Consider the following 25,045-nt stretch of genomic DNA (forward strand, 5'->3'; position numbering starts at 1 on the left):
ATTAAAATTATTTTAACATACATAGTAGGAATATGGCTGAATATTTAATATAAGATATATGTACTGCAGTACATATATCTTATATTAAATATTGTTGTTTCAGTTTTAATAACTTATTTGCAAATGTTTTGTAAATAAGTTATCAGAGAGAATTGGCTCACAGATACTTTTGGTTTTATGTATAAAGGAAGTAGGTAGAAAAATCAATATTACCAAATTGTGCAAGATCTTGAACCCAATGCTGAAATGCCTTAAGCCAATAAAGTCATATTATTTGGAGCATTCTACTATTTTCGTGAGAGAACAACATTAAGCTATATCTCCTCAATAAAAATATGTTTCCAGGAAATGATGCATAATTACTATTTATCACAAAAATGCTAGGAATTTTAGTTATGTATATCAAATGGCAGCAATTCATTCACATATCAAGATTACACTTGCAAACAATATTCTTTTATACCTCCTCACATAAACACTTTTTACAAGTTCCTTTCTTTTCTACATTAGGTGCAATGATCTTTCTAAAGCTCCCAAAGGTAAATTCACCAACTCCCACTTATTTACAGTTTTAATGAATAAGCATGCTGTGAAGCTATTGATGCCCATTGCAACAATGAAAGTGTTAATTAACAATGAATGTAAATAAGTAATTTGCCTTTAAAATTAGAATTTCATAAGCAGTCTGAAGAGAGATGTGGTGGCTTGATCATTAGGATTACATATCTGGAGACTAGGATTTGAAACCCCACTCAACCATGCAAATCCACTGGCCAACTTGGTCAAGTCACGTTCTCTCAGCCTAAGAGGGAGGTAAAAGCAAAAGCCATCCATACAAATCTTGCTGTGAAAGTTTCACCATTTGTTGGAAAAGACTTGAAGGCACTCAGTAACAACAATCAGTTTGAACCATAAAATTCTTAAGAGACAAACATGTACAGATATGTAAGCATATTTAATGTAAGAAATATGTATTTCAGTGTCTCAAATAAAAGGATGCTTCAGTTTTAATACCTTATTTACCAATAAAGACTAAGAACTGACAAGAAAAAAAATGTGGCTCTACTTCGTTCTTCTGACTTCTGTCTGTCCCTTTCCTTACCACCAAAACTAACAAAAACAACACTAACACAGCTCCACAACAATCTGACCCAGACCTTGGCCTGAAGAAGACAAGCCCAAACAGTTACAAATACTCCCTCTTTGATGGCTCTGTGTTTTGGAAATACCTGAATCTAAAGACAGATGACCCAAACTCAACCTGACACAGGCATCGGTGCATCTCTCTTACCCTTTTTCAGGAGCAGCCATGAATTCTTTCCTTCCTTCCAAGCTTGCTCAGTTCCAGCTCCAAGGGTCGGAATAGCTGGAAAGCTGGAGGGAGAAACAAGGGGGAGAGGGAGGGTTTCTGGCACCAGCAGGGTTAGAAGCTGACCGGGCAGAGTTTTCTCCAGGCTTAGCTCCAGCCTCTGGTATGTCAGAGGCCGGGATAATATTTCGAAAGATCCGCCATTTTCACTCCGTCATCACCATCACAAATCCAGCTCAGCAACAACCTCCACCTCCTTCCTCCGGGCTGGACTGAGCCCAGAAGCCACTCCCCAAGGAAGAAAACCTGCCCACTTTGCCGACACTGAAGGCACAAAACAGCAAAAGCAAAGGAAGGGGTCCTGTAGCACTTTAAGAGACTGAAAGAGAGATGTTGGCAGCATCAGCTTTCTAGACTGAAAATCAGATGCATGCTGCTCTCTGTCTCTAAAGTGCTAAAACATCCCTTTGCACACTCATAATCCAAACTAAGTATCAATTATTCTACAGCACTAAGAGATTCCTTTGCACATTTATATTCCAGCCTATGCCCCTGAATGCTACAAAACAGTCAAGAAAAGGAACATCCTTCAAAGGAAAAGCCAATCTCACTTCTCTCATAAGCGCAAAGGAAAAACATCTGCAGTTATTACAGACAGGACAAACTGGAAGGTGAATTTCTTAAACAACAACAATGAAAGTCAAAGCTCTGCAGTACCTTAAGAACTAGATACATTTAGGATGGAGGACAATTTATCAGGCATTTTGGAAAAGTAATAGTAACACACAGAATGAAGGAGAGGTAATCTTTTAGTCTGCGAATACATTTAGCAAAACAACTTTTGCTAAATGAAGTTTTGTATTTTTATATCCTGTGGCTAAATAGGCAATGGAAACCAAATCTGAAATCTATATGCATTTACTGATAACCACACAATATATTTATAACAGAGACAGGTAGAGTGTAATCTATTCCCAGTAACAATCCCACTAAATAAATTATAGCATCAAAAGCTTTGAAAATGTTATAGCACATAGAACTAAAGGAGAAAGTACTTATGTTTGATTTTCACACATACATAGACATGTACCATTATACAGTGCTGGTTCCAGGATTTAGCTGCCATTAGTTTCTAGTCAATTAAACTTAATCAATTAAACTTAAAACAGATAACTTTTCACATGATTTGAATGGAACACAAGTTCAGCTAACAGTCTTGTGTCAACTAACACACAATTAAATTTAATAGGCTTGCAAAGAAATTTTAAAAGGATTTTTTCTATGTATTTTACACAATTTCCAACCACATATCTTGTAACCACCAAGATAAACAACGATAACGATATCAGAAAGGACAGTGGATTGAATAGCCCATGCAGTTCTGACTCTATGACTTCTTGAGCAAACAGCAAATACATTATTCAACAATACTGTTCCTCTCCAATGAATTTATTCTGAAGATAATGTCATTTTAGCCCGGGCTGTGGCGCAGGCGGGAGAGCAAGCCAGCTGCAATTAACTGCAATGAATCACTCTGACCAGGAGGTCATGAGTTCGAGGCCGGCTCGGAGCCTATATTTGTCTTGTCTTTGTTCTATGTTAAAAGGCATTGAATGTTTGCCTATACGTGTAATGTGATCCGCCCTGAGTCCCTTTCGGGGTGAGAAGGGCGGAATATAAATGCTGTAAATAAATTTTACTGATTCCAAAGGAACTTGCAAAATTCAAATGCACTTTTATCTGCACAGAATTTGTATGAAAATTTGAATGAATGTATTTTAATTAAGTAGCAGGTTTTGTTTTTGAACGGAGAATACAGAGAGATTTTAGGAAATATGCATTCCAAGCTATTGTAATAAAAACTATTATACAAGCCAAACATATACCAGGCACAAGCAATTTCCAGACTGTGGATGAGGCGTCCCTTCTGGGCTTCCAACCTTTCCTAAGCCTTGCCTATTTTTATCTGGACACAGTGAGAGAAGATGGGATTCCTTTCTGATTGTCTACTGATCAGAAATAATCAGTTTCCCCTATTCCTGCACTAAGTTAGGCAGCACTAATCTCAGATGATGGGATGTGTGAATTGTACTCTCTCTCTTTCTGTACATTTGTCTACAAGACAAATGGAAACAAAATGTGAATTAAAAGAGGGACAGCCAAAAATGATTCAACCCTCTTTGGGCACTAATCTGTAAAGCCTGAACCAGTTTCGTTCTGAAGCCTGAAATTATTCTTAGTGACTGTTATAATCAAAGCACTGCCTCTGACAGACAGGTGTCCAACAAAATAATGATGCAGTCTATTTTCTTATGATACTGACAAATTATTTCAAAATCTTTCCTTAATCAAGTCACATGCCACTATTTATGGCAATTCCCGAACATCAATATATGAATTATAGCACTAAACACATGTATCTGTCAGATTATGATAATGCAAGACACTAACACAACAATTTCTGAAATCAAAACCTCAAATGTCAATATACCTTAAAATGTTCTTAGAGAAGGGGGATTTTAGTAAAACCTGATGTTAAATTTCTGTTTTATTAGAAGAACTGAACAAGTTGTTTCTACATTACAAGTATTGGGGAATGGGGTTGTTGTATGTCTTTCGGGCTGGGGAATGTTTCCCAAAGGAATCAGTAAACGCTTTGAGATATGAGAAAAGCTACTAAAACTACAACTGCAATCAAATGCAACTATCCCAAGTGATTTGAAGACAAGATCCTCTGTGCCTTTCTATTCTCCATCCTCATTATACTATTAAGGTAATTTCTACTTATCATCTTCCAGCTCAGAAAAGCCTACGCAAAGTAGCAGAAGAATGAAAAGCAATTGTTTTGTCACAGGTGGCAGGGCGGTTAAAACCACCTTCTTTGTTCCTGCCAGCAGGAATAATGCTTTCCTTCTCCACCTCCTTCCTCATCACCTGGCTCAGCAATATTATTATTTTTATTTTGTTTGTTTATGTTATTGTTTTATGTTATCATTTCTGCAATTTTTGTATTTTGTGTGTTTGCACATTTGAGTACCTTGTAAGCTACCCTGAGTACCTCTGGGAGATGGTGGCAGGGTATAAATAAAGTTTATTAGTTATTATTATTATTATTATCTCGCTTTTTTTCTCCATACGGAGATTCAAAGCAGCGCACAACTAAAAGCACTGCAATACAACTTAAAATATGCAAATATGCAAGTATTAAAATGGTCTTGCAGCTTCAAAGCCTGGCTGCTTCCTGCTTGGGGGAATCCCTTTGTTGCTGCCCCTGATTGTTTCTTCTCGGGAATTCCCGTCTTCTGAGTGTTGTTCTTTATTTACTATCATGATTTTAAAGTTTTTTAATATTGGTAGCTAAAACTCCAGAAGACAGGAGCAGAATTCAAAACGATCTTGACAGACTAGAGAGATGGGCCGAAACTAACAAAATGAAGTTCAACAGGGAAAAATGCAAGATATTTCACAGAAAAAAAATGGAATGCAAAGATACAGAATGGGGGACGCCTGGCTCGGCAGCAGTATGTGTGAAAAAGATTTTGGCGTCCTCGTGGACAACAAGTTAAATATGAGACTACAATGTGATGCGGCTGCTAAAAAAGCCAACGGGATTCTGCCCTGCATAAATAGGGATATAGCATCTAGATCCAGGGAAGTCATGCTACCCCTCTATTCTGCCTTGGTCAGGCCACACCTGGAATACTGTGTCCAATTCTGGGCACCGCAATTGAAGGGAGATGTTGACAAGCTGGAAAGCATCCAGAGGAGGACAACTAAAATCATTAAGGGTCTGGAAAACAAGCCCTATGAGGAGAGGCTTAAAGAGCTGGGCATGTTTAGCCTGCAGAAGAGAAGGCTGAGAGGAGACATGATAGCCATGTACAAATACGTGAAGGGAAGTTATAGGGAGGAGGGAGCAAGCTTGTTTTCTGCTGCCCTGCAGACTAGGATGTGGAACAATGGCTTCAAACTACAGGAAAGGAGATTCCACCTGAATATCAGGAAGAATTTCCTCACTGTGAGGGCTGTTCGGCAGTGGAACTCTCTCTCCCGGACTGTGGTAGAGGCTCCTTCTTTGGAGGCTTTTAAGCAGAGGCTGGATGGCCATCTGTCGGGGGTGCTTTAATTGCGATTTCATGTTTCTTGGCAGGGGGTCGGACATGAGGTCTCTTCCAACTCTACTATTCTATGATAGCCAGATTTTGTTCATTTTCATGGTATCCTTCTTTCTGCTGAAATTGTCCACATGCCTGTGGATTTCAGTGGCTTGTCTGTGTAGTCTGACATGGTGGTTGCTAGAATGGTCTAGCATTTCTGTGTTCTCAAAAAGTATACTATGTCCAGGTTCTCCGACCCTGGACCTTCCACAGATATATATAAACCTTCCTTGCTTAGTTTTTCCAATATACTTCACAACCTCTGAGGATGCCTGCCACAGATATTGGCGAAAGGTCAGGAGAGAATGCTTCTGGAACATGGCCATACAACCCGGAAAAATCACAACAACCCTGTGATTCCGGCCATGATTATCTGCATTTACCCAATTTGTAACTCTATCAAAAAAAAGAGATCAGATTAGTCTGGCATGACTTGTTTAGGGGGAAAAGCAAGGGGCCTGAGGCTGAGAGAGACAGGGCCTTCTCCGTGGTGGCCCCAGGCTCTGGAACTCGCTCCCCAGTGAGATTATTACCCTGGCAATTTTTAGGAAGAGCTTGAAGACCTGGCTCTTCACACAGGCCTTTGGAAAAGGTCTGCCCATCTTCATGATAATTTCCTGCTTCCTGTGACCATTTCCTCATTGAATGCACTTTAATTCGATATAGTCACAGGATTTATTCCCTTCCCAAGTTGTCTTCTCATTCATCTTTAGCACTTTGTCACCTACCTCAGGCTTGAAATGTATACAGTGCACTTTATTCAGTCTATTTTAACCTGTGCTTTAATTATGTTATTAAGTTTGATATTTTACCGTATGTGTAAATGTCTGTTTTATAATTGCATATGTCTCTGTACATTCGATGTGTTTTATATTGTTACTGTTTATATCTGGGTTTGACCCTTGTACGCCGCCCCGAGTCCCTTCGGGGAGATGGAAGCGGGATATAAATAAACTATTATTATTATTATATTAGGAATTGTGGGACTTAGAGTCCAAAACACCTGGAGGGGGGTCTGAAGTTTGCCCAGGCCTGGCGTCCAGCCACTGCCATAGCATCCAGTTCATATCAGACACCTGTCACTCCAGGGCGTGTTTTCCGTCAGGCTTCTCCTCCGAGCACCAGGCCTTCCTTCGCCCTCAGCTGCCGTTGAGCCCTCGGGCTGGGCCTCTCCCTCCCTCCCTCTCTCGCGCTCGCTCTCTCACCCGCTTTGGCCCGTCTCCGCTCCCTCTCCTCCGTGTCTCCCTTCTCCTCTCCCTTCTCCCGGTTCCGTGTTTGTTCAAAATCACGCGCCCAGCGCCATTCCGCCGCATCCCATAATAGCTCGACAGCGCCGCCGTCCTGGCAACCGCTCCGGCGTCATCGCTCGCTCCCTCCCTCAGACCCCTCGCTCGGCTCTATTCTCCCGCCTTCTCCGCTTCCACAGCCACTTCCGGGTTGGTGGCGTCAACTGTGCGCGCGCGATCTCATGGCGACGCGGCGTCCTTCCTCATTGGTTTTTGACGCGGAGGGGGCGGGGCTTCTTTATTTTCCCCCTCCCTCTCCTTCCGGAAGTAGTGTGGAAACAACACAAAGGAAGGAAGAAAGATGGCGGCGGCCGTGAGGCAGGAGTTGACGCAGCTTATGAGCTCCAGCGGCTCCCACAAGGACTTAGCGGGGAAGTAAGTGCCAAGCGGCGGATACTTAGTTTTCAATAAGGAGAGGCAAAGCAGGCAAAAGGGAACGGGAAGGCTAAATGGTTGCGTGGCTTAACGCGGCCTGGCCTGTTCCTTGGCCATTCACTGTATCATAGAATACCCTGTTTCCCCGAAAGTAAGACATCCCCTGAAAATAAGACCTAGTAGAGGTTTTGCTGAATTGCTAAATATAAGGCCTCCCCCGAAAGTAAGACGTAGCAAAGTTTTTGTTTGGAAGCATGCCCGCCAGACAGGACACCAGAGCATGTAGGATCGGTAAATGTACGTACCATAGAGTGTTGTACATGGAAATATTGGAAGTAACAAGAAATTCTTGATAGGATTCACAGTTTGCCTGGTTATGCTGGTTTGTGATGACAACTACTGTGCAGTATATAATAAATGTTCATTTTTTTTGTTCGCCAATAAATGTGAATTCTTCTTCATGGAAAAATAAGACATCCCCTGAAATTAAGACCTAGCACACCTTTGGGAGCAAAAATTAATATAAGACACTGTCTTATTTTCGGGGAAACACAGTAATAGAGTTGGGTGAGATCACATGGACCATCTAGTCCAATCCCCTGCCATGCAGGAAAAGCACAATCAAAGCACCCCCGACAGATGGCCATCCAGCATCTGTTTAAAAGCCCTCCCAAGAAGGACCTTCCACCAAACTCTGAGGCAAAGAGTTCCACAGCTGAACAACTCTTATGGTTAGGATGTTCTTTCTAATGTGTTGTCGAAGGCTTTCATGGCCGGGATCACAGGGTTGTTGTATGTTTTCCGGGCTGTATGGCCATGTTCCAGAAGTATTCTCTCCTGACGTTTCGCCCACATCAATGGCAGGCATCCTCAGAGGTTGTGAGGTATGGAGAAACTAAGCAAGGAAGGCTTATATATATCTGTGGAAAGTCCAGGATGAGAGAAATCTGGCTACCAGTATTAAAAAACTCAAAAATCAGAACAGTAAATAAGAAGCAACACTCTGAAAACAGAAGGAGTTCCAGACATGGGAACCAGAGGCAGCTAATGACCCCAGGCAGGAAGAAGCCAGGAAATGAAGCTATTCAGTGCTAATTAAGGTAATTAACTACAACATTCACACTGACCTCCAACTGACAAGAGTTCTTCTCTCACCCTGGACTTTCCACAAATATACAGTAGAGTCTCACTTATCCAACATAAACGCGTCGGCAGAACGTTGGATAAGCAAATATATTGGATAACAAGGAGGGATTAAAGAAAAGCCTATTAAACAACAAATTAGGTTATGATTTTACAAATTAAGCATCGAAACATGTTGTACAACAAGTTTGACAGGAAAAAGTAGTTCAATACGCAGTAATACTATGTAGTAATTACTGTGTTTATGAATTTAGCACAAAAATATCACGATATATTGAAAACATTGACTACAAAAATGTGTTGGATAATCCAGAACGTTGGATAAGTGAGACTCTACTGTATCTATGGAAAGTCCAGGGTGAGAGAAATCTGGCTACCAGTATTAAAAAAATTCAAAAATCAGAACAGTAAATAAGAAGCAACACTCTGAAAACAGAGGAGTTCCAGACATGGGAACCAGGGGCAGCTAACGACTCTGAACAAAGGATGCCCTCAGGCAGGAAGAAGCCAGCAGATGAAGCTATTCAATGCTAATTAAGGTGATTAACTACAACATTCACACTGACCTCCAACTGACAAAAGTTCTTCTCTCACCCTGGACATTCCACAGATATATATAAACCTTCCTTGCTTAGTTTCTCCATACCTCACAACTGCTGAGGATACCTGCCATAGATGTGGGCGAAACGTCAGGAGAGAATACTTCTAGAACATGGCCATACAGCCTGGAAAACATACAACAACCCAGTTCTTTCTAATGTTCAGGTGGAATTTCCTTTCCTGTCACATTTATGGCAGACATCCCCAGAGGCTGTGAGGTTTGTTGGGAACTAGGCAAGTTGGGTTTATATATCTCTGGAGTGTCCAAAGTGGGAGAAATAACTCTTATCTGTTTGAGGCAAGCGTGAATGTTGCAATTGGACACATTGATTAGCATTCAATAGCCTTGCAGCAGTTCCTGTGAAAAAGATCTTGGAGTTCTTGTGGACAAGTTAAACTTTAGCCAACAATGTGATGCGGTGGCAAAAAAAAAGCCATTGGGATTTTGGCTTCCATTAATAGGAGTATAGCGCCTAGATCCAGGGAAGACATGCTATCTCTCTATTCCACCTTGGTCAGACCACACCTGGAATTCTATGTCCAATTCTGGGAACCGCAGTTTAAAGGAGATGTTGACAAGCTAGAATGTGTCCAGAGGAGGGTGACTAAAATGATCAAGGGTCTGGAGATCAAGCCCTATGAGGAGTGGCTTAAAGAGCTGGGCATGTTTAGGCTGCAGAAAAGAAGGCTGAGAGGAGACATGATGAGGGCCATGCATAAATATGTGAGGGGAAGTCATAGGAAGGAGGGAGCAAGCTTGTTTTCTGCTGCCCTGGAGATTAGGACGCGGAACAATGGCTTCAAATTACAGGAAAGGAAATTCCACCTAAACATTAGGAAGAACTTCCTCACTGTGAGAGCTGTTCAGCAGTGGAACTCTCTGCCGCAGAGTGTGGTGGAGGCTCCTTCTTTGGAGGCTTTAAGGCAGAGGCTGAATAGCCGTCTGTAGGGGGTACGTTGAATGCAATTTTCCTGCTTCTTGACAGAAGGTTGGACTGGATGGCCCATGAGGTTTTTTCCATCTATGATTTTATGATTCAAAGGCTGACTGCTTCCTGCCTGGGGGAATCCTTTGTTGGGAGGTGTTGGCTAGCCCTGATTGTTCCCTGTTTGGAATTCCACTGTTTTTGAGTGGTGTTTCTAATTTACTATCCTGATTTTAGAGTTTTTTTAATACTTGAAGCCAGATTATGTTAATTTTCACGGTTTTTTCCTTTCAGTTTAAATTATTCTTATGCTTGTGGATTTCAATGGCTTCTCTGTGTAGTCTGACATGGTGATTGTTAGAGTGGTCCAGCATTTCTGTGTTGTCAAATAATATGCTGTGCCCAGGTTGGTTCATCAGGTTCTCTGCTCTGACTGACTTGTCTGGTTGAATTAGTCTGCAGTGCCTTTCATGTTCATTGGTTCGTGTTTGGGTGCTGTAACCCATACACGAATCAAGAGAGAGACAGATAGAGAGATTAGGTTTCATTTGCTCCAGGAAACATTTATTTGTTATTTGGCAGTACATAGTGTCTGTAGAACTCCCCTCCATTACCATGTTTAAAATGACCTCATATTGTCTCTTCTATCCTGATGATTGCTGGAGATCAAAGTATTGTTATAATGAACAACCAGAGGGGCTGGTTGCACAAGAAGAGTTCAGCATGATGCTTTACAAAGTACAGAAGGACAGCTCCTTGCCCAACACTGTTTATACTGTATAGGATATAGTAGAAGAGTGGAGGCAAATATAAATAGGGGGAGAATATGCTGCAGAAAATGAAAATGTGTGTGCCTTCAAGTTGCCTATTGCTTTTAATGACTCCATGAATTTCATAGGGTCTTCTTAGACAAGGAATACTCAGGGGTGGTTTTCCATCAGTCCTAAACACTGGCTTGTGTACTCTTTGTTAACCACACAACTAAACAGTTGTTAGTATGTAATCTCCATCTGGGATGAAATGTACTGGTTGATTTACCCTGTTTACTTGTAAAATGCTTGATACATTTTTACCCCTGCCTTGTCTATACAGTCAGTAGGCTTGTCCGATCGATGGAAAAAATGTTTCAATTCTCGTTTCTAAAGTAGGGGGTGCCGGCTCTTCGATGTAGAAATTATTTCTAAATGTTTCACCCAAAATTTTTGGATATTTACGAAAATTCGTAATGTTTCTAAAATGTTTCTAAAATGGCGGACACGCATGCACAATCGCCAAAAAACAGGAAACTGGGGGGGGACTTTTCTGGGGGTCTCCTGCCCTCATTTCTTGAGCTATTCTCATCAAATTTGGTACAGTGGGAGAACACATTCCACACTCTTTGCTCAACAAATTGCAGAATGTTTCCTGTCTCCTATGATTTTTGGCGAATTTTCATAACTTTTTATAATACACTATTTTTCAATATTTGAAGAAACCTGTTCCTGGTTTGAAAGTCTTATTTCCTGTTCAATTGGGTTCTTATCACTGTAAAAGTCCCTCTTCTACTTGTGTAGACTTTGGATTAGAAATGCAGCACACACCAAGCAATGCCTTGACAGGATTGGCAACGTCCTTTGGAAACTATAAATTGCCTTTGAACCTTTTGATTAATGGTGCCACTGGCTGACCTTGTGATTGCAAAAATGAAACTCTGGCTGAGGACTTTGGATTAGAAATGCAGCACACGCCAAGCAATGCCTTGGCAGGAGTGCCCACGTCCTTTGGAAACTATAAATTGCTGTGGACCCTCTATTGAATCAAATCAATGTCTGACTTTGTGACTGCAGAAATAAAACTCAGCCCAAGGCTTGGGAATAGAAATGGAGCGTGAGGGAAGCAACGCCTTGGCAGGAGTGCCCACGTCCTTTGGAAACTATAAATTGCTGTGGACCCTCTATTGAATCAAATCAATGTCTGACTTTGTGATTGCAGAAATAAAACTCAGCCCAAGGCTTTGGAATAGAAATGGAGCGTGAGGGAAGCAATGCTAATATATAATAATATATAATTTTCAAGCTCCCTCCTTTTAAGGCTTGGAAAGAAAGGCTTATGGGGTGATTGCTTTATTCCAAAAAAGGAAAAATAGAAAGGCAAAAGGTCTACCTCAGGAGAAGGAACCAACCCAAAGCTCAGCACTAGCAGGGAGGGACGCAGACTCCTTTGGAAAAAAAATTCCCAACATCCACAGCAAGGACTCTGCCCCAAGCCAATTTCCCCCCAACACAATATCTAAGCACTGCAGCAACCCTCTACCCCCAGTCACTTTGCCCTCTCAGCTTCACAGCTCGTGCGAACCACCCTCTCTTCTCGGTATCCCAACCCAGAATGGCTTGGCTCCGTGCGGAGGCGATTTTTATAGCGATTCTAAACGTGGACGCGGAGGACGCTAGCCCCCACCTTTTTTAGCCATCGTGGAAGACTCTGATTGGCAGGGAGCGGGAGCCATGTTAGGCTGCGCTAGGCTCCCGTTCATGTTAGGTTGCAGAAACAAAAATAATAATAATAATAATATTTAAAAAATATTTTAAAAAATGTTTTTGGAGGAAAAAAATTAACGAAAATTTTAAGACACAATTACAGAATGGGCCAACGATGGATCGTATTACATTGCCAGTAGCGCCCAAGGAAAACGTTTCAATACTCGTGTCAAAAAACGGGAACAATACGAAATAATTACGGTAGGGGAATTTTTACGGCAATATGGACAACCCTAACAGTCAGCAGTATGAAATAGGAGTAATTGTATTTTCCTTCCAGCAGAGTCATGTTTTTGAACACGCCTGAAAATAAACAACCAAGATATTCAAATAGCACAATGAGAAATAAAGTGACAGTGTTGTGGTTATGGCCTCTGCATTATGAACGTGACAGGAAGTATGTGTAACATCTAAAATATAAACATGGTGACCACAACACTGTCATTTTCTTTCCCCATAAACAGCTTTACCGTTTTTGCTTGATGACAAGTTCTTCATCTTCATGCTTTGAAAGCAAATGGAATGTACTTTCTGTCTTTCCATTGGCCTAGTAAAGGTATCAACGCAGAATGGAATTTTGGGTTTTGTTGTGTTTGTTTTAGGGCAAATCCCTTAAAGCTAAATTATGTTTTGATTGTTTGCATCAACTACTACTACTCATTCCATCCAAATGTAAAACTCATTCTGAAAATAAGTCAACTTTTAAGTATTGTTAATTGTGATTGATTTATTATTGACATTTTCTGGCAGATATCGGCAGATATTGGAAAAAGCAATTCAGCTTTCTGGAGTCGAACAGTTAGAGGCATTAAAAGCCTTCGTAGAAGCAAGTGAGTTTTAACTGTTTTTCAGTTGTTGTTAAATGTTTTCAGTGTTTTAAATGCTGAACTGCAGGACTTGTATATATGTGTGTTTATAGGTTTCCCATTTACCTGTTTTTGTGTCATGAAGCTGCTAATGATGATTACTCTTTATCCAAAAGTACTTGGACCACATGAGACATTTAATAGCCCACCAAATGAGTTGAAAATTTGATATTGTACCACTGTTGGTGTAATATGCAAAAACTCTTTTCATTTAGTTCAACTGTCTGAAAATTAAGTTTACAATCAGCAAAACATAAATTAGTCTTGATAACAGCATGATTATGGTCCAAATGACAAGCCTGATGTAAATGTATGTTTTTTTTCTTTCTCCTTGCATCACTTACCTAAGTGGTGAATGAAAATGTCAGTTTAGTGATTTCACGCCAGTTGCTGACAGACTTCTGTACTCATCTCCCAAGCCTTCCTGATGGCACAGCTAAAGAAATCTACCACTTCACCTTGGAAAAGATCCAGCCTCGTGTAATTTCATTTGAGGAGCAGGTAAGAACAAGATATCAGGAGTTCTTGACTTCTAAAAGGCTACTCTGTAGGAGTTTCTTTTCTCTAGATTTGTACAAGTATAATGTATTCTTTGTTCAATACTTTAAACTGGTCACTTAATTTTATGTTATTTTTGTCTGTTTCAACTCTAGTCTTTAATTCATCTGAACATGCTTATCCTTTTTCATATTACAGATCCTCTTTCATTTTATCATTTACTCTGAATTGTTGGTTCCTCTCTTAAATTATTTGAACACATTTGTTAACTGATGCGAGAACAGATACTTTGAAGCTTTTAAACCAGTACTGCAGTAGAAACTGTTTACTGCAAACTCATGTTGACTGAATTTACTGTGTGGCTCCATTCTTTTGTAAGCAAATATTTATCTGATAATTTACATGTTGTATTGTCAGCTAAGCATTTCTTATTGGAATGTGTTAGGTCCTAATACAACATTTTATAAGTCCTTCAGTTTTGAAATGTAGAGCATGTGATATCTGTTTATTGTTTAGTTTATATAAAATACAAAATCAGGGTATTAGTGATTAGTTGAGGAAAAACTGCTATTGAGAAAAAAGGAAAAAAGAGCTTATGAAAAGTATTCAAAGTGGATCTTTTTATATTAGCTTGGTTTATTACTTTTAACTCTGTGTCTCCTGTGTCTGTCCCATTGTACTTGCAGGTTGCTTCTATAAGACAACATCTTGCATCAATTTATGAGAAAGAAGAAGACTGGCGGAATGCAGCCCAAGTGTTGGTGGGGATTCCTTTGGAAACAGGACAGAAGTAATTACACTCATTAAAAAGTTGCCTCTTTTTTCTTTGTACATACATAGCATGTTTTAGAAATGTTTCAGTTTGGCATATTCTGGAACTGTATTCTTGAATAGTCATCTCATTCTGTGCGAGTAATAGCTGCTTTTTCAAGATACTATGGGGACACTTCTAATATTTATTCTAATGGTAACCTCTAGTGCTGTTTTTATAACTTTCCTTTGCAACAGAGCCATCATTTTGGTTTCACCACTTACCTAATGCTATTTCTGGCACTGCTTAGAAGACTGTGCATAATAGTGGGTTAGTAAAATAATATTTTAGTATATTTGAATCACAGAAAGCTGAAGTGTAGCTGATTATTACTATATTTACATTGGGTTGCTTCATTAAGGCACCATAATTATGAGAGTTATTGAAACCAACTTTCTTCCTTCTGCTACAATTAACAACTATAATTCAGCCAATATGTTTACAAATGTATGTGACAAAATCAGAATAGACTGAAGTTAAAATGTTGCACGTGTGTTTCTCCCCGTTCAAGGCAGTACAATGTAGACTATAAACTGGAGACTTATCTAAAAATTGCCCGACTATATCTAGAGGATGATGATCCTGTTCAGGCTGAAGCATACATAAACAGGGCCTCTCTTCTTCAGAATGAATCAACGAATGAACAGCTTCAAATACATTATAAGGTGAGTTTCTTTTTTGGGACAATGACGAATCACAGGAGGACATAGTAAAAGTAATTACTTCTTATCAGAAGAGTTGTCAGCTGTTTCTAAGCCTTGTGCCATTTGGATGCTCAGATATCTACTGGATTAAAGAATGGCTTTTCATATGGTAGACAAATTTCGAACAATAGATTAAAGAAGACCATTCAATGTGTCTCAAGATTTATTTAGAATGTGAGCATTCATTTCTCAGGCTACATGCCATCTAGTGCTTCCCTGGTTGATCATTTTGACAGTAGTTTTGCCATGCACCTCTTTAGTGACAATGTAGAGGTCATAGGTTCAGATCCCGAAAGTGTAATGCTGAAAAGTCCTATTGCCATAGTCTCTGTGAGCAAGCAGTTTATGATGGAGGCAAAGAGACACCAAGCCAAATTTGGCCTATGGACTCCCATTTACTGATCTTTTATTCGAAAGACTGGCCTGAAACAGCTGAATTGACAGAGCAAGGTATATTAAATTACAGGTTTTCATTTTCCTTTTAAATTGGCAGAACATATAGCAAACAATCTTACATGCAGTATGTGAGTTTTTAGTTACATCTCTCTCCCTCCCCCCCCCCCCCCCCCATTTCAGGTGTGCTATGCCCGTGTTCTAGACTACAGAAGGAAATTCATTGAAGCTGCCCAGAGGTATAATGAGCTTTCGTACAAGAGTATAGTCCATGAAAGTGAGAGACTAGAGGCACTGAAACATGCCTTGCATTGTACTATCTTAGCATCAGCAGGTAAAATCATTTTTATTTATAAATTTGCGATCTGTCTGCACTGCAGGATTAATACAGTTTGACATCTCTTTAGCTGCCATGGCTCAGTGCTATGGAATCCTGGGATTTGTAGTTTGATGAAGCACCAACACACCGGCAGAGAAGGCAACGTATTTTGTAAAACTAAAATTTCCAGGATTCCATTGCACTGAGCCATTGCAGTTAAAGTTATGTCAAACTGCATTCATTCCACAGTGTAGATCCACCATTGGATGTTTTCTGTTCCTTAAAGCTATACTGTTTCTGCTCTCATTGAAAATCTGTATTCATAATATTATTTTCCCCGTAACACTGAAAAATGTTGGAAACTGATGTGTTGAATGCTATAATCAAATCCAAGAAGCATGATTTGGGTATGTAGAACTACAGCAAGAAGTTAATTTACCTTTTTCTATAATTTTTTGAGCCTTTGTCATTTTCTGTGTTAAATATTTCACCTGAATATCTAACCTGCCATAAATTCTCTTTTCAGTTGATCATTTCATCTGCAATAATATTAACCATAATGATTACTCACTCACCTTGCTGGCATAGAGTCCTACAACTGCGTCCCTAAGCAAAAATGATGCTTTTTCCATTAAAGAAATGTATCTGCTGAAGCACTTTGCATATTCAAAGCATTGATCATCATTATTAGCAGCGATGATCATATCACTCAATTTAACACTGAGGCTTGAGGGGAGGAAAAGAATCTTAGGAGAATATTGCAGACATGCAAGGAATACCTGACTTTTATGAGAGGTTGAGCAACATTTACAACCTGATATGCAGTCACGAATCTTGAGCACAATTTGCTTGGGCTTCTGCATGCACAAATTTATTTCCATTCTAGGAAGAAGAAACATACAGTAGTCAGCCTTTCCACTGGTAAATACTTGTTGCTGTGGAAGTGAGCATAAAGATTTGTGCGCATAGTGATGGGGTGAGCTGGATGTCTTACTTTGGACAGACGGGATGAAATTCCTCATTAGGCACTGGTTCTAGCAGCTGTAAAGAAAGCACATCCCATCTTTTCTGAAATGTAGTACAAAGGAATAATACAGGACTGAAATGAGCCAGTTGACAATATTTTCCCTGTGTTTTCAGGGCAGCAGCGTTCTCGCATGTTAGCCACTCTGTTCAAAGATGAGAGGTGCCAGCAGCTTGCAGCCTATGGGATACTGGAGAAGATGTACCTGGACCGGATTATCAGAGGAAACCAGCTACAGGAATTTGCTGCCATGCTTATGCCACACCAAAAAGCAACAACAGCTGATGGTAATCTTGTCTCCCAACTGTAAACTGAGCGCCACTCAGACATTGTTCACATCAGTGTCTAACTTTACTAAGCTGTAGGGTTGATATGCCAAACTTTTGACTATGAGTGCTCTAATTTTTCTGTTATGTGACTGAATCCTTCATAAATGAAAAGTTTATATTAATTAGTAGTAACAGATATTGTTTAAAACGGCAGTTCAAAGCATCACATCACTTCCACATGCTTCATCAGACTGCTTAGATTAGTAGAATGTAAAATATATTTAAATTTTTGGAACAAGAAAATTTTCTAAATTCCTATAAAAGTACATATGCAACTGACTAGACACTGAATATTGTATACACACTTCCATGCATGCTCTGCAGTGGCCTCTGGTCACAAGAAATAAATTGGTATGACTGCTATTACTACTACCTTTACTAAATGGATATTATTGTATCCTGAGTCTTCATAGTAATGTCTTGCTCCTCCAGCATTTGAAACAATGTGTTCCTAACGTTTGCAACTCCAGAAATGATTGTGTGCCAATTTTATGTCATAGTTTTTATTTAGAAACAAATATCTTAACCCAGGTGTAATTTTGTATACCATTATTATTATTATTATTATTATTAATATCCTATTTTTTCTCTCTGTAGAGAGACTCAACAGCTCACAACTAAAAGCCATGAGATGATGGTCAAAGACATAGAAAGGGTTGTTTGTAATAGATACATTTAGGCTTTTCAGTACATACATTCGATTCCTTCCTTCCTTGTAAATCCGTGAGGTTTAAATAATAAGTGTCTTGCATACCACTTGTAACAAATCATACCTGAGATTTCATACTATTGGTAATTGTCAGGTTTTTTTCCTGTTCAGGTTCTAGTATTTTGGACAGAGCTGTCATTGAACACAATTTGCTATCTGCAAGCAAACTATATAACAACATAACCTTTGAAGAACTAGGAGCATTATTAGAAATCCCTGCTGCCAAGGTAAACTAAGCATAAAAGCTATTTTGTTTCTTTATTTACTTTATTTTTGTCTTGCCTTTTCCCACAATATAGAAACTCAGGGCTTTGTAATTTGATAGTAGTTGTGTTAAAATGTATACTGTATATATTTTCAAGCATATCCAGCTTCTTTAAAAGAAACAGTTTGCTTTCCCTGCTTTCAAGTTCCGTTTCGGGTTTTTTAAATAAAAGGGGCAGGCAAATTATAGCCTTCCAGGTGCTGAGGAATTGTAATTCTCATAATCCCTCACCATTGGCTATGCTAAATTTAATTGAGTCTGCAGACCTACATTTGGAAGGCAGCAATTTTCTTGCCTGTTTTAAAAGCTCATTCTGAGAATGTATTTATTTAATTACAGTATTTATATTCCGCTCTTCTCACCCCAAAGGGGACTCAGGGAGGATCACAATGTACACATACATGGCAAACATTCAATGCCACATGAACATAGATACAGAGACACATAGAATCATAGAATCATAGAATCATAGAATCATAGAATAGTAGAGTTGGAAGAGACCTCAAGGGCCATCTAGTCCAACCCCCCGCTAAGAAGCAGGAAATCGCATTCAAAGCACCCCCGACAGATGGCCATCCAGCCTCTGCTTAAAAGCCTCCAAAGAAGGAGCCTCCACCACGGCCCGGGGGAGAGAGTTCCACTGCCGAACAGCCCTCACAGTGAGGAAGTTCTTCCTGATGTTCAGGTGGAATCTCCTTTCCTGTAGTTTGAAGCCATTGTTCCGTGTCCTAGTCTGCAGGGCAGCAGAAAATAAGCTTGCTCCCTCCTCCCTATGACTTCCCCTCACATATTTGTACATGGCTATCATGTCTCCTCTCAGCCTTCTCTTCTGCAGGCTAAACATGCCCAGCTCTTTAAGCCTCTCCTCATAGGGCTTGTTCTCCAGACCCTTAATCATTTTAGTTGCCCTCCTCTGGACGCTTTCCAGTTTGTCAGCATCTCCCTTCATCTGCGGTGCCCAAAACTGGACACAGTATTCCAGGTGTGGTCTGACCAAGGCAGAATAGAGGGGGAGCATGACTTCCCTGGATCTAGACGTTATTCCCCTATTGATGCAGGCCAAAATCCCATTGGCTTTTTTAGCTGCCGCATCACATTGTAGGCTCATGTTTAACTTGTTGTCCACGAGGACTCCAAGATCTTTTTCGCACACACTGCTGTCAAGCCAGGCGTCCCCCATTCTGTATCTTTGATTTCCATTTTTTCTGCCGAAGTGAAGTATCTTGCATTTGTCCCTGTTGAACTTCATTTTGTTAGTTTCGGCCCATCTCTCTAGTCTGTCAAGATCGTTTTGAGTTCTGCTCCTGTCTTCTGGAGTGTTAGCTATCCCTCCGAGTTTGGTGTCATCTGCAAACTTGATGATCGTGCCTTCTAACCCTTCGTCTAAGTCGTTAATAAAGATGTTGAACAGAACCGGGCCCAGGACGGAGCCCTGCGGCACTCCACTTGTCACTTCTTTCCATGATGAAGACGACGCATTGGTGAGCACCCTTTGGGTTCGTTCGCTTAGCCAATTACAGATCCACCTAACCGTAGTTTTGTCTAGCCCACATTTTACTAGTTTGTTTGCCAGAAGGTCGTGGGGGACTTTGTCGAAGGCCTTACTGAAATCTAGATATGCTACATCCACGGCATTCCCTGTATCGACCCAACTCGTAACTCTATCGAAAAAAGAGATCAGGTTAGTCTGGCATGACTTGTTTTTGGTAAATCCGTGTTGACTATTAGCAATGACCGCATTTGTTTCTAAGTGTTTGCAGACCACTTCCTTAATGATCTTTTCCAGAATCTTGCCTGGTATTGATGTGAGGCTGACCGGACGGTAATTGTTTGGGTCGTTCTTTTTTCCCTTCTTGAAGATAGGGACCACATTCGCCCTCCTCCAATCTGCTGGGACTTCTCCTGTTCTCCAAGAACTCTCGAAGATGATTGCCAGTGGTTCTGAAATAACTTCCGCTAGTTCCTTCAATACTCTTGGATGTAGCTGATCTGGCCCTGGGGACTTGAATTCGTTTAGAGTGGCCAGGTGTTCCTGGACAACTTGTTTCCCTATTTGGGGTTGGATTTCCCCCAATCCTTCGTCCATTCCATGTTGCTGAGGTTGAAGATGGCTTTCTTTTTGTGAGAAGACCGAGGCAAAGAAGGCATTAAGCAGTTCTGCCTTTTCCCTATCCCCTGTCACCATCACCCCATCTACTCCTTGCAGTGGCCCTATCGCCTCCTTTTTCTTCCTTTTTCTACCAACATAAGCAAAAAAACCTTTTTTGTTGTTTTTTATGTCCCTGGCAAGCCTGAGCTCATTTTGCGCTTTAGCCTTGCGAACCTTTTCCCTACAGGAGTTGGCTATACGTTTGAATTCTTCTTTGGTGATTTCTCCCCTTTTCCACTTCTTGTGCATGTCACTTTTGAGCTTTAGCTCAGTTAGAAGTTCTTTGGACATCCATTCTGGCTTCTTTGCACTTGTCTTATTTTTCTTCTTTGTTGGCACTGTTTGCATTTGCGCCTTGAGTATTTCACTTTTGAAAAACTCCCATCCATCCTTAACTCCCTTGTTTTTTAATATCGGCGTCCATGGAATGCCGCTCAGTAATTCCTTCATTTTTTGGAAGTCAGCTCTCTTAAAGTCCAGAATGCGTGTTTGACTTGTCTTAGTTTCAGCATTCCTTTGTATTGCAAACTGCAGGAGCACATGGTCACTTGCCCCTAAGGATCCAACCACTTCAACTGTATTGATCAGGTCTTCCACATTTGTTAAGATTAGATCAAGAGTTGCTGATCCCCTTGTTGCCTCTTCTACCTTCTGGACCATAAAATTATCTGCAAGGCAAGTGAGGAATTTGTTGGACTTTGTACTCTTGGCTGAGTTTGTTTTCCAGCAGATATCGGGATAATTGAAATCGCCCATGACTACTATATCTCTTCTTTGTGCCTGTTTGGTCAGCTGTTGACAGAAGGCTTCATCAAGTCCTTCATCCTGACTCGGAGGTCTGTAGTAGACACCCACGACAAGATCTTTTTGAGTCCCGGTTCCCTTGATTCTTATCCAGATGCTTTCAAGCTGGTTTCCCGGATTACAGTCTCGCATTTCTTCTGCAACGTAACTGTTTTTGACATATAAAGCTACTCCCCCTCCTCTCCCCTTTGTTCTATTTATGTGAAAGAGGTTATAGCCCTCAATGGTTAAATTCCAGTGATGGGAGTCATCCCACCAGGTTTCAGTGATGCCTATGACATCGTATGTGTGGTGCTGTGCTAGGAGTTGGAGTTCGTCTTGCTTATTTCCCATGCTCTGAGCATTAGTGTAAAGACATGTAAGCCCCTGTGACCTCCCCTCGAACTGTTTATTTGGGATTATTGTGCTCTCTGTACTTGGTCCTTGCTGTGTTTGTGCAGCCCTCCGTTTAGCCTTACGGCGGTTCCCTGTGGTCGTGGGTAATATAGTGTTCGCCAGGCTGTTGTTCCCCTCCCCCAGTGGATTTAGTTTAAAGTGCGCCTGATGAGGTTTGTGAGTCTGTGTGCAAAAAGATGTTTTCCTACTTGTGTGAGATGCACCCCATCGCTTGCCAGTAGTCCATCCTCTTGGAAGAGTAGACCATGGTCAAGGAAGCCAAAATGCTCCTCTTGACACCATTTTCTGAGCCAGTTATTGACCTGTACTATTTTTCCGGCCCTTGTAGAGCCATGTCCTACAACGGGGAGGAGGGATGAAAAGATCACATGTACATTATACAGTTTTAGCTTTGTTCCCAGAGCTCGAAAATCATTTGTGATCTTTTGAAAAGTATGCCTAGCGGTGTCATTGGTACCTACATGAATCAACATAAGGTGGGGAGGGTGATGGGGCTTTAGGAGCCTGCTGAGCCTCTGAGTGATATGGTGTATTTTTGCCCCCGGGAGGCAGCATGTTTCTCGAGCCATCCCATCCGGTCTGGAAATGATGGCTTCCGTTCCTCTAAGGAGGGAGTCACCTACTACCAAGACCTGTTTCCTTTGAGGATTGACAGGGTCCCTTTTGTGCAAGACAGTGTGTATGTCCCCTGAAGAGTGTTCCTGTTGAAGTGAATCATGTAGGTGTAAAGTGTTGTCCTCCTCCTCAACATCCCCAGTGCATTCATCAATGACAATCCATTGAGATACATCCGAGAGCCCATTACTCTCCCAAGGATGAGGCAATTTAACCTTCTCCAGCTTCCTGAGGGTATGCTCAATTCCAGCCACAGGGGGAGCAGCTGCTTCATCATCCACTATGACGGCGAGTCCTTGGATACTTCCTCATTCCAAATGCTGCTGGACGATTTTTATGGTGTCGTAAATTAGCCACATAAGTGGTACCTAAATTTCCTACTTGATAGATGCAACTATATTTGGGTTGCTTAGGTCAACAACAAGCAGGGCTATTTTTTATGTTAATGGTTGGATGCACACTCCTACGGGCTGGCCTCGAATTCATGACCTCTTGGTCATAGTGATTTATTGCATCTGGCTACTAACCAGCCTGTGCCACAGCCCTGTCTTTTCTATTTACTTGGAATTCTGTCAGCAAACCCTTACTCTCATTCTAAACTCGATAAGACATTTAAAACTTGCACTGCTACCTGTAATGTGGGAATCAGGATGATGCATCCTGAGAGTAGTCTATGAACTCACATAAGTAGCACATGGCAGAGTTCTCTGCATAAATACGTAGATCTGTATGATTTTTGTGCACTGCCAATGCCTTTGTGTGTATACTAATGCACTCCTGTCTGGTCTGGTCTGGCTTTCGCATTCTTGGAAATAAAAGTGGACATTACCTTTGGCTCTTTTTTCCCCAGGCAGAAAAGATAGCCTCCCAGATGATCACAGAGGGTCGCATGAATGGATTCATCGATCAGATAGATGGAATAGTTCACTTTGAAAGTAAGTTTGGATATACCTTTTTGGGTTTATGAGATGTTAAAAGCATGTGCTTAAGCAGTCTTGTTTAGTTCTCAGGTGACTTCAAGTTCCTGATTCAAAGTACTATATCAGGCATTGGCAAACTTCAACCCTCCAGGTGTTTTGGACTTCAACTCTCATAATTCCTAACAGGAATTCCGAACAAGAATTGTGGAAGTTGAAGTCCAAAACACCTGGACATTTTGCCTATGCCTGCATATCTTGATAGGCTGATTCCTACTATGACCAGCAGGTGGTACTTGTGTAACTGTATTGGCTTGGTAAAGAACTGAAAATGTCCTTATTTATGTCAGTGTTAATGTAGCAGAAATAAATTACCGTATTTTTCGCTTTATAGGACGCACCTGATGATAAGACGCAGATCGCCAGGAAGGGAGAATGGGGCGATCTGTGCCGTCCACGCGTGCGAACGGCACAGATCGCCCCATTCTCCCTTCCTGGCGATCTGCGTCTTATCATCAGGTGCGTCCTATAAAGCGAAAAATACGGTAGAACTGTAAGATTGACTTCTACTGTTACCTATCCTTTGTTGTTTTTCAGCTCGGGAAGCCTTACCAACTTGGGACAAACAGATCCAGTCACTTTGCTTCCAAGTTAATAATCTTCTGGAGAAAATCAGCCAGACTGCCCCAGAATGGACAGCACAGGCCATGGAAGCTCAGATGGCTCAGTAAAGTTTCTTTTCCTATAAAGAAAGACTATTTCTCAAAATGTGAAACAAGCATCTGAAACTGAGTATCTGTGTTTGTTCAGCTTCTGCTAAAACCCAAACTAGATAAAAGATAGATGCATTCTCTTAAAGGAACAGCAGTGTCTCATTAAACTAGTTTTGAGGTGGAACTGAAAAATAACAGGATGGAGGAGAAAAACAAGTTAAAGTTTTTTATTAAAATTTCAATTGTTTTGAGGCCTTGTGAATATTTTTGTGGCATGACGACTGGAGTGCCATGTTTCCTTTAGCTGTAATTATTCCAGTAAAGCCAAGCTAGGGATGAGTCAGATACAAGGTACATGGATTCTGTGTTTTGTCTTCCCTGTAAAACCTCACTATTGAATTTAGTCTTTGAAAATGTTTGTTGTGAAGCATATTTTAAAGTGTAAGTACTTTAGTTGAAATATGACATGCTTATGTTTACGGGCCCTTTTCATGTACAGAGGAAGAAGAAAGCAAATGTGGGAGAGTTGTCCTCAATTCTTGCTGGAGTTGTTTGAATTGGGCAGGTCGGTGGAAATCTGGCCTTAAGAATAGGGTGAAAGGTGGAAGAGGAGATAGAATAGTCATAAGTTTTCGGTCCTGTATAATTCTTCACCTTTGTCATAATTGAGAGAAGCAGAATAAATTATTCAAAATAAACGTGTTTAAAATGTGAATAATTTTGTGTTTTAATGCAATACATTTTTTTAAAGATGGATCAACACTTCTATTACAGCAATCCTAATTTCCCCCATATTATGTTGCTGTGAGTCTTCCTGGCTGTATGGCCATGTTCTAGAAGCATTATCTCCTGACATTTCTTGCCTAGGGGAATCCTTTGTTGGGATGTGTTAGCTGGCCCTAATTGTTTCATGCCTGGAATTCTCCAGATTGTTCTTTAGTTACTGTTCTAATTTTAGGGTTTATTACTGGTAACCAGATTTTGTTCCATTTTCATGGTTTCCTCCTTTCTATTTATATTGTCCACAGTATTTTAAAAACTCTAAAATCAGAACAGTAAATAAAAAACCAGCAGAAAACAAAGGAATTCCACTCATGAAACAATCAGGGCCAGCTAACGCATCCAACAAAGGCAGGAAGCAGTCAGGAAGCAGCCAGCTTTTGAAGTTGCAAGGCGATTCAATGCTAATCAAGGTGGTCAGTTGCAACATTCACACTTGCC

General features: G+C 40.7%; 2 protein-coding genes across 5 annotated transcripts in view; one reads left to right on the forward strand and one right to left on the reverse strand.

Moving 5' to 3' along the window:
• The window catches only part of lin54 (lin-54 DREAM MuvB core complex component), a 35,932-nt gene extending 29,030 nt beyond the window's left edge, over positions 1 to 6,902 (reverse strand). For 2 of the 4 annotated variants that reach the window (XM_062981569.1, XM_062981567.1), the window contains exon 1: positions 6,672 to 6,902. The gene's annotated coding sequence lies outside the window, so the exon portion shown is untranslated. Of the gene's footprint in view, positions 1 to 1,291; positions 1,375 to 6,671 lie in introns of all 4 variants that reach the window. The other 2 variants (XM_062981568.1, XM_062981570.1) reach the window with 2 other exon arrangements.
• Positions 6,903 to 6,982: 80 nt separating this feature from the next.
• On the forward strand, positions 6,983 to 24,522 carry cops4 (COP9 signalosome subunit 4). The gene is made up of 10 exons (XM_062981571.1): positions 6,983 to 7,127; positions 13,063 to 13,142; positions 13,528 to 13,679; positions 14,363 to 14,466; positions 14,999 to 15,152; positions 15,768 to 15,918; positions 17,044 to 17,214; positions 18,077 to 18,192; positions 23,045 to 23,129; positions 23,709 to 24,522. Exons 1-10 carry the CDS (start codon positions 7,054 to 7,056, stop codon positions 23,840 to 23,842), a joined length of 1,221 nt encoding a protein of 406 aa, XP_062837641.1. The 5' UTR covers positions 6,983 to 7,053; the 3' UTR covers positions 23,843 to 24,522.
• The last annotated feature ends 523 nt before the right edge of the window (positions 24,523 to 25,045 follow it).

Source organism: Anolis carolinensis, chromosome 5 (genome assembly GCF_035594765.1).
Source record: "Anolis carolinensis isolate JA03-04 chromosome 5, rAnoCar3.1.pri, whole genome shotgun sequence".
In the NCBI taxonomy this organism is placed as follows: domain Eukaryota; kingdom Metazoa; phylum Chordata; class Lepidosauria; order Squamata; family Dactyloidae; genus Anolis; species Anolis carolinensis.

Excerpts from the sequence above, each read along its gene's own strand:
- cops4 (XM_062981571.1), top strand. The coding sequence starts at position 7,054 with ATGGCGGCGGCCGTGAGGCAGGAGTTGACGCAGCTTATGAGCTCCAGC. Across the intron at positions 13,680-14,362 it reads TAATTTCATTTGAGGAGCAG|GTTGCTTCTATAAGACAACA; the intron begins GTAAGAACAAGA and ends TTGTACTTGCAG. Across the intron at positions 14,467-14,998 it reads CCTTTGGAAACAGGACAGAA|GCAGTACAATGTAGACTATA; the intron begins GTAATTACACTC and ends TCCCCGTTCAAG.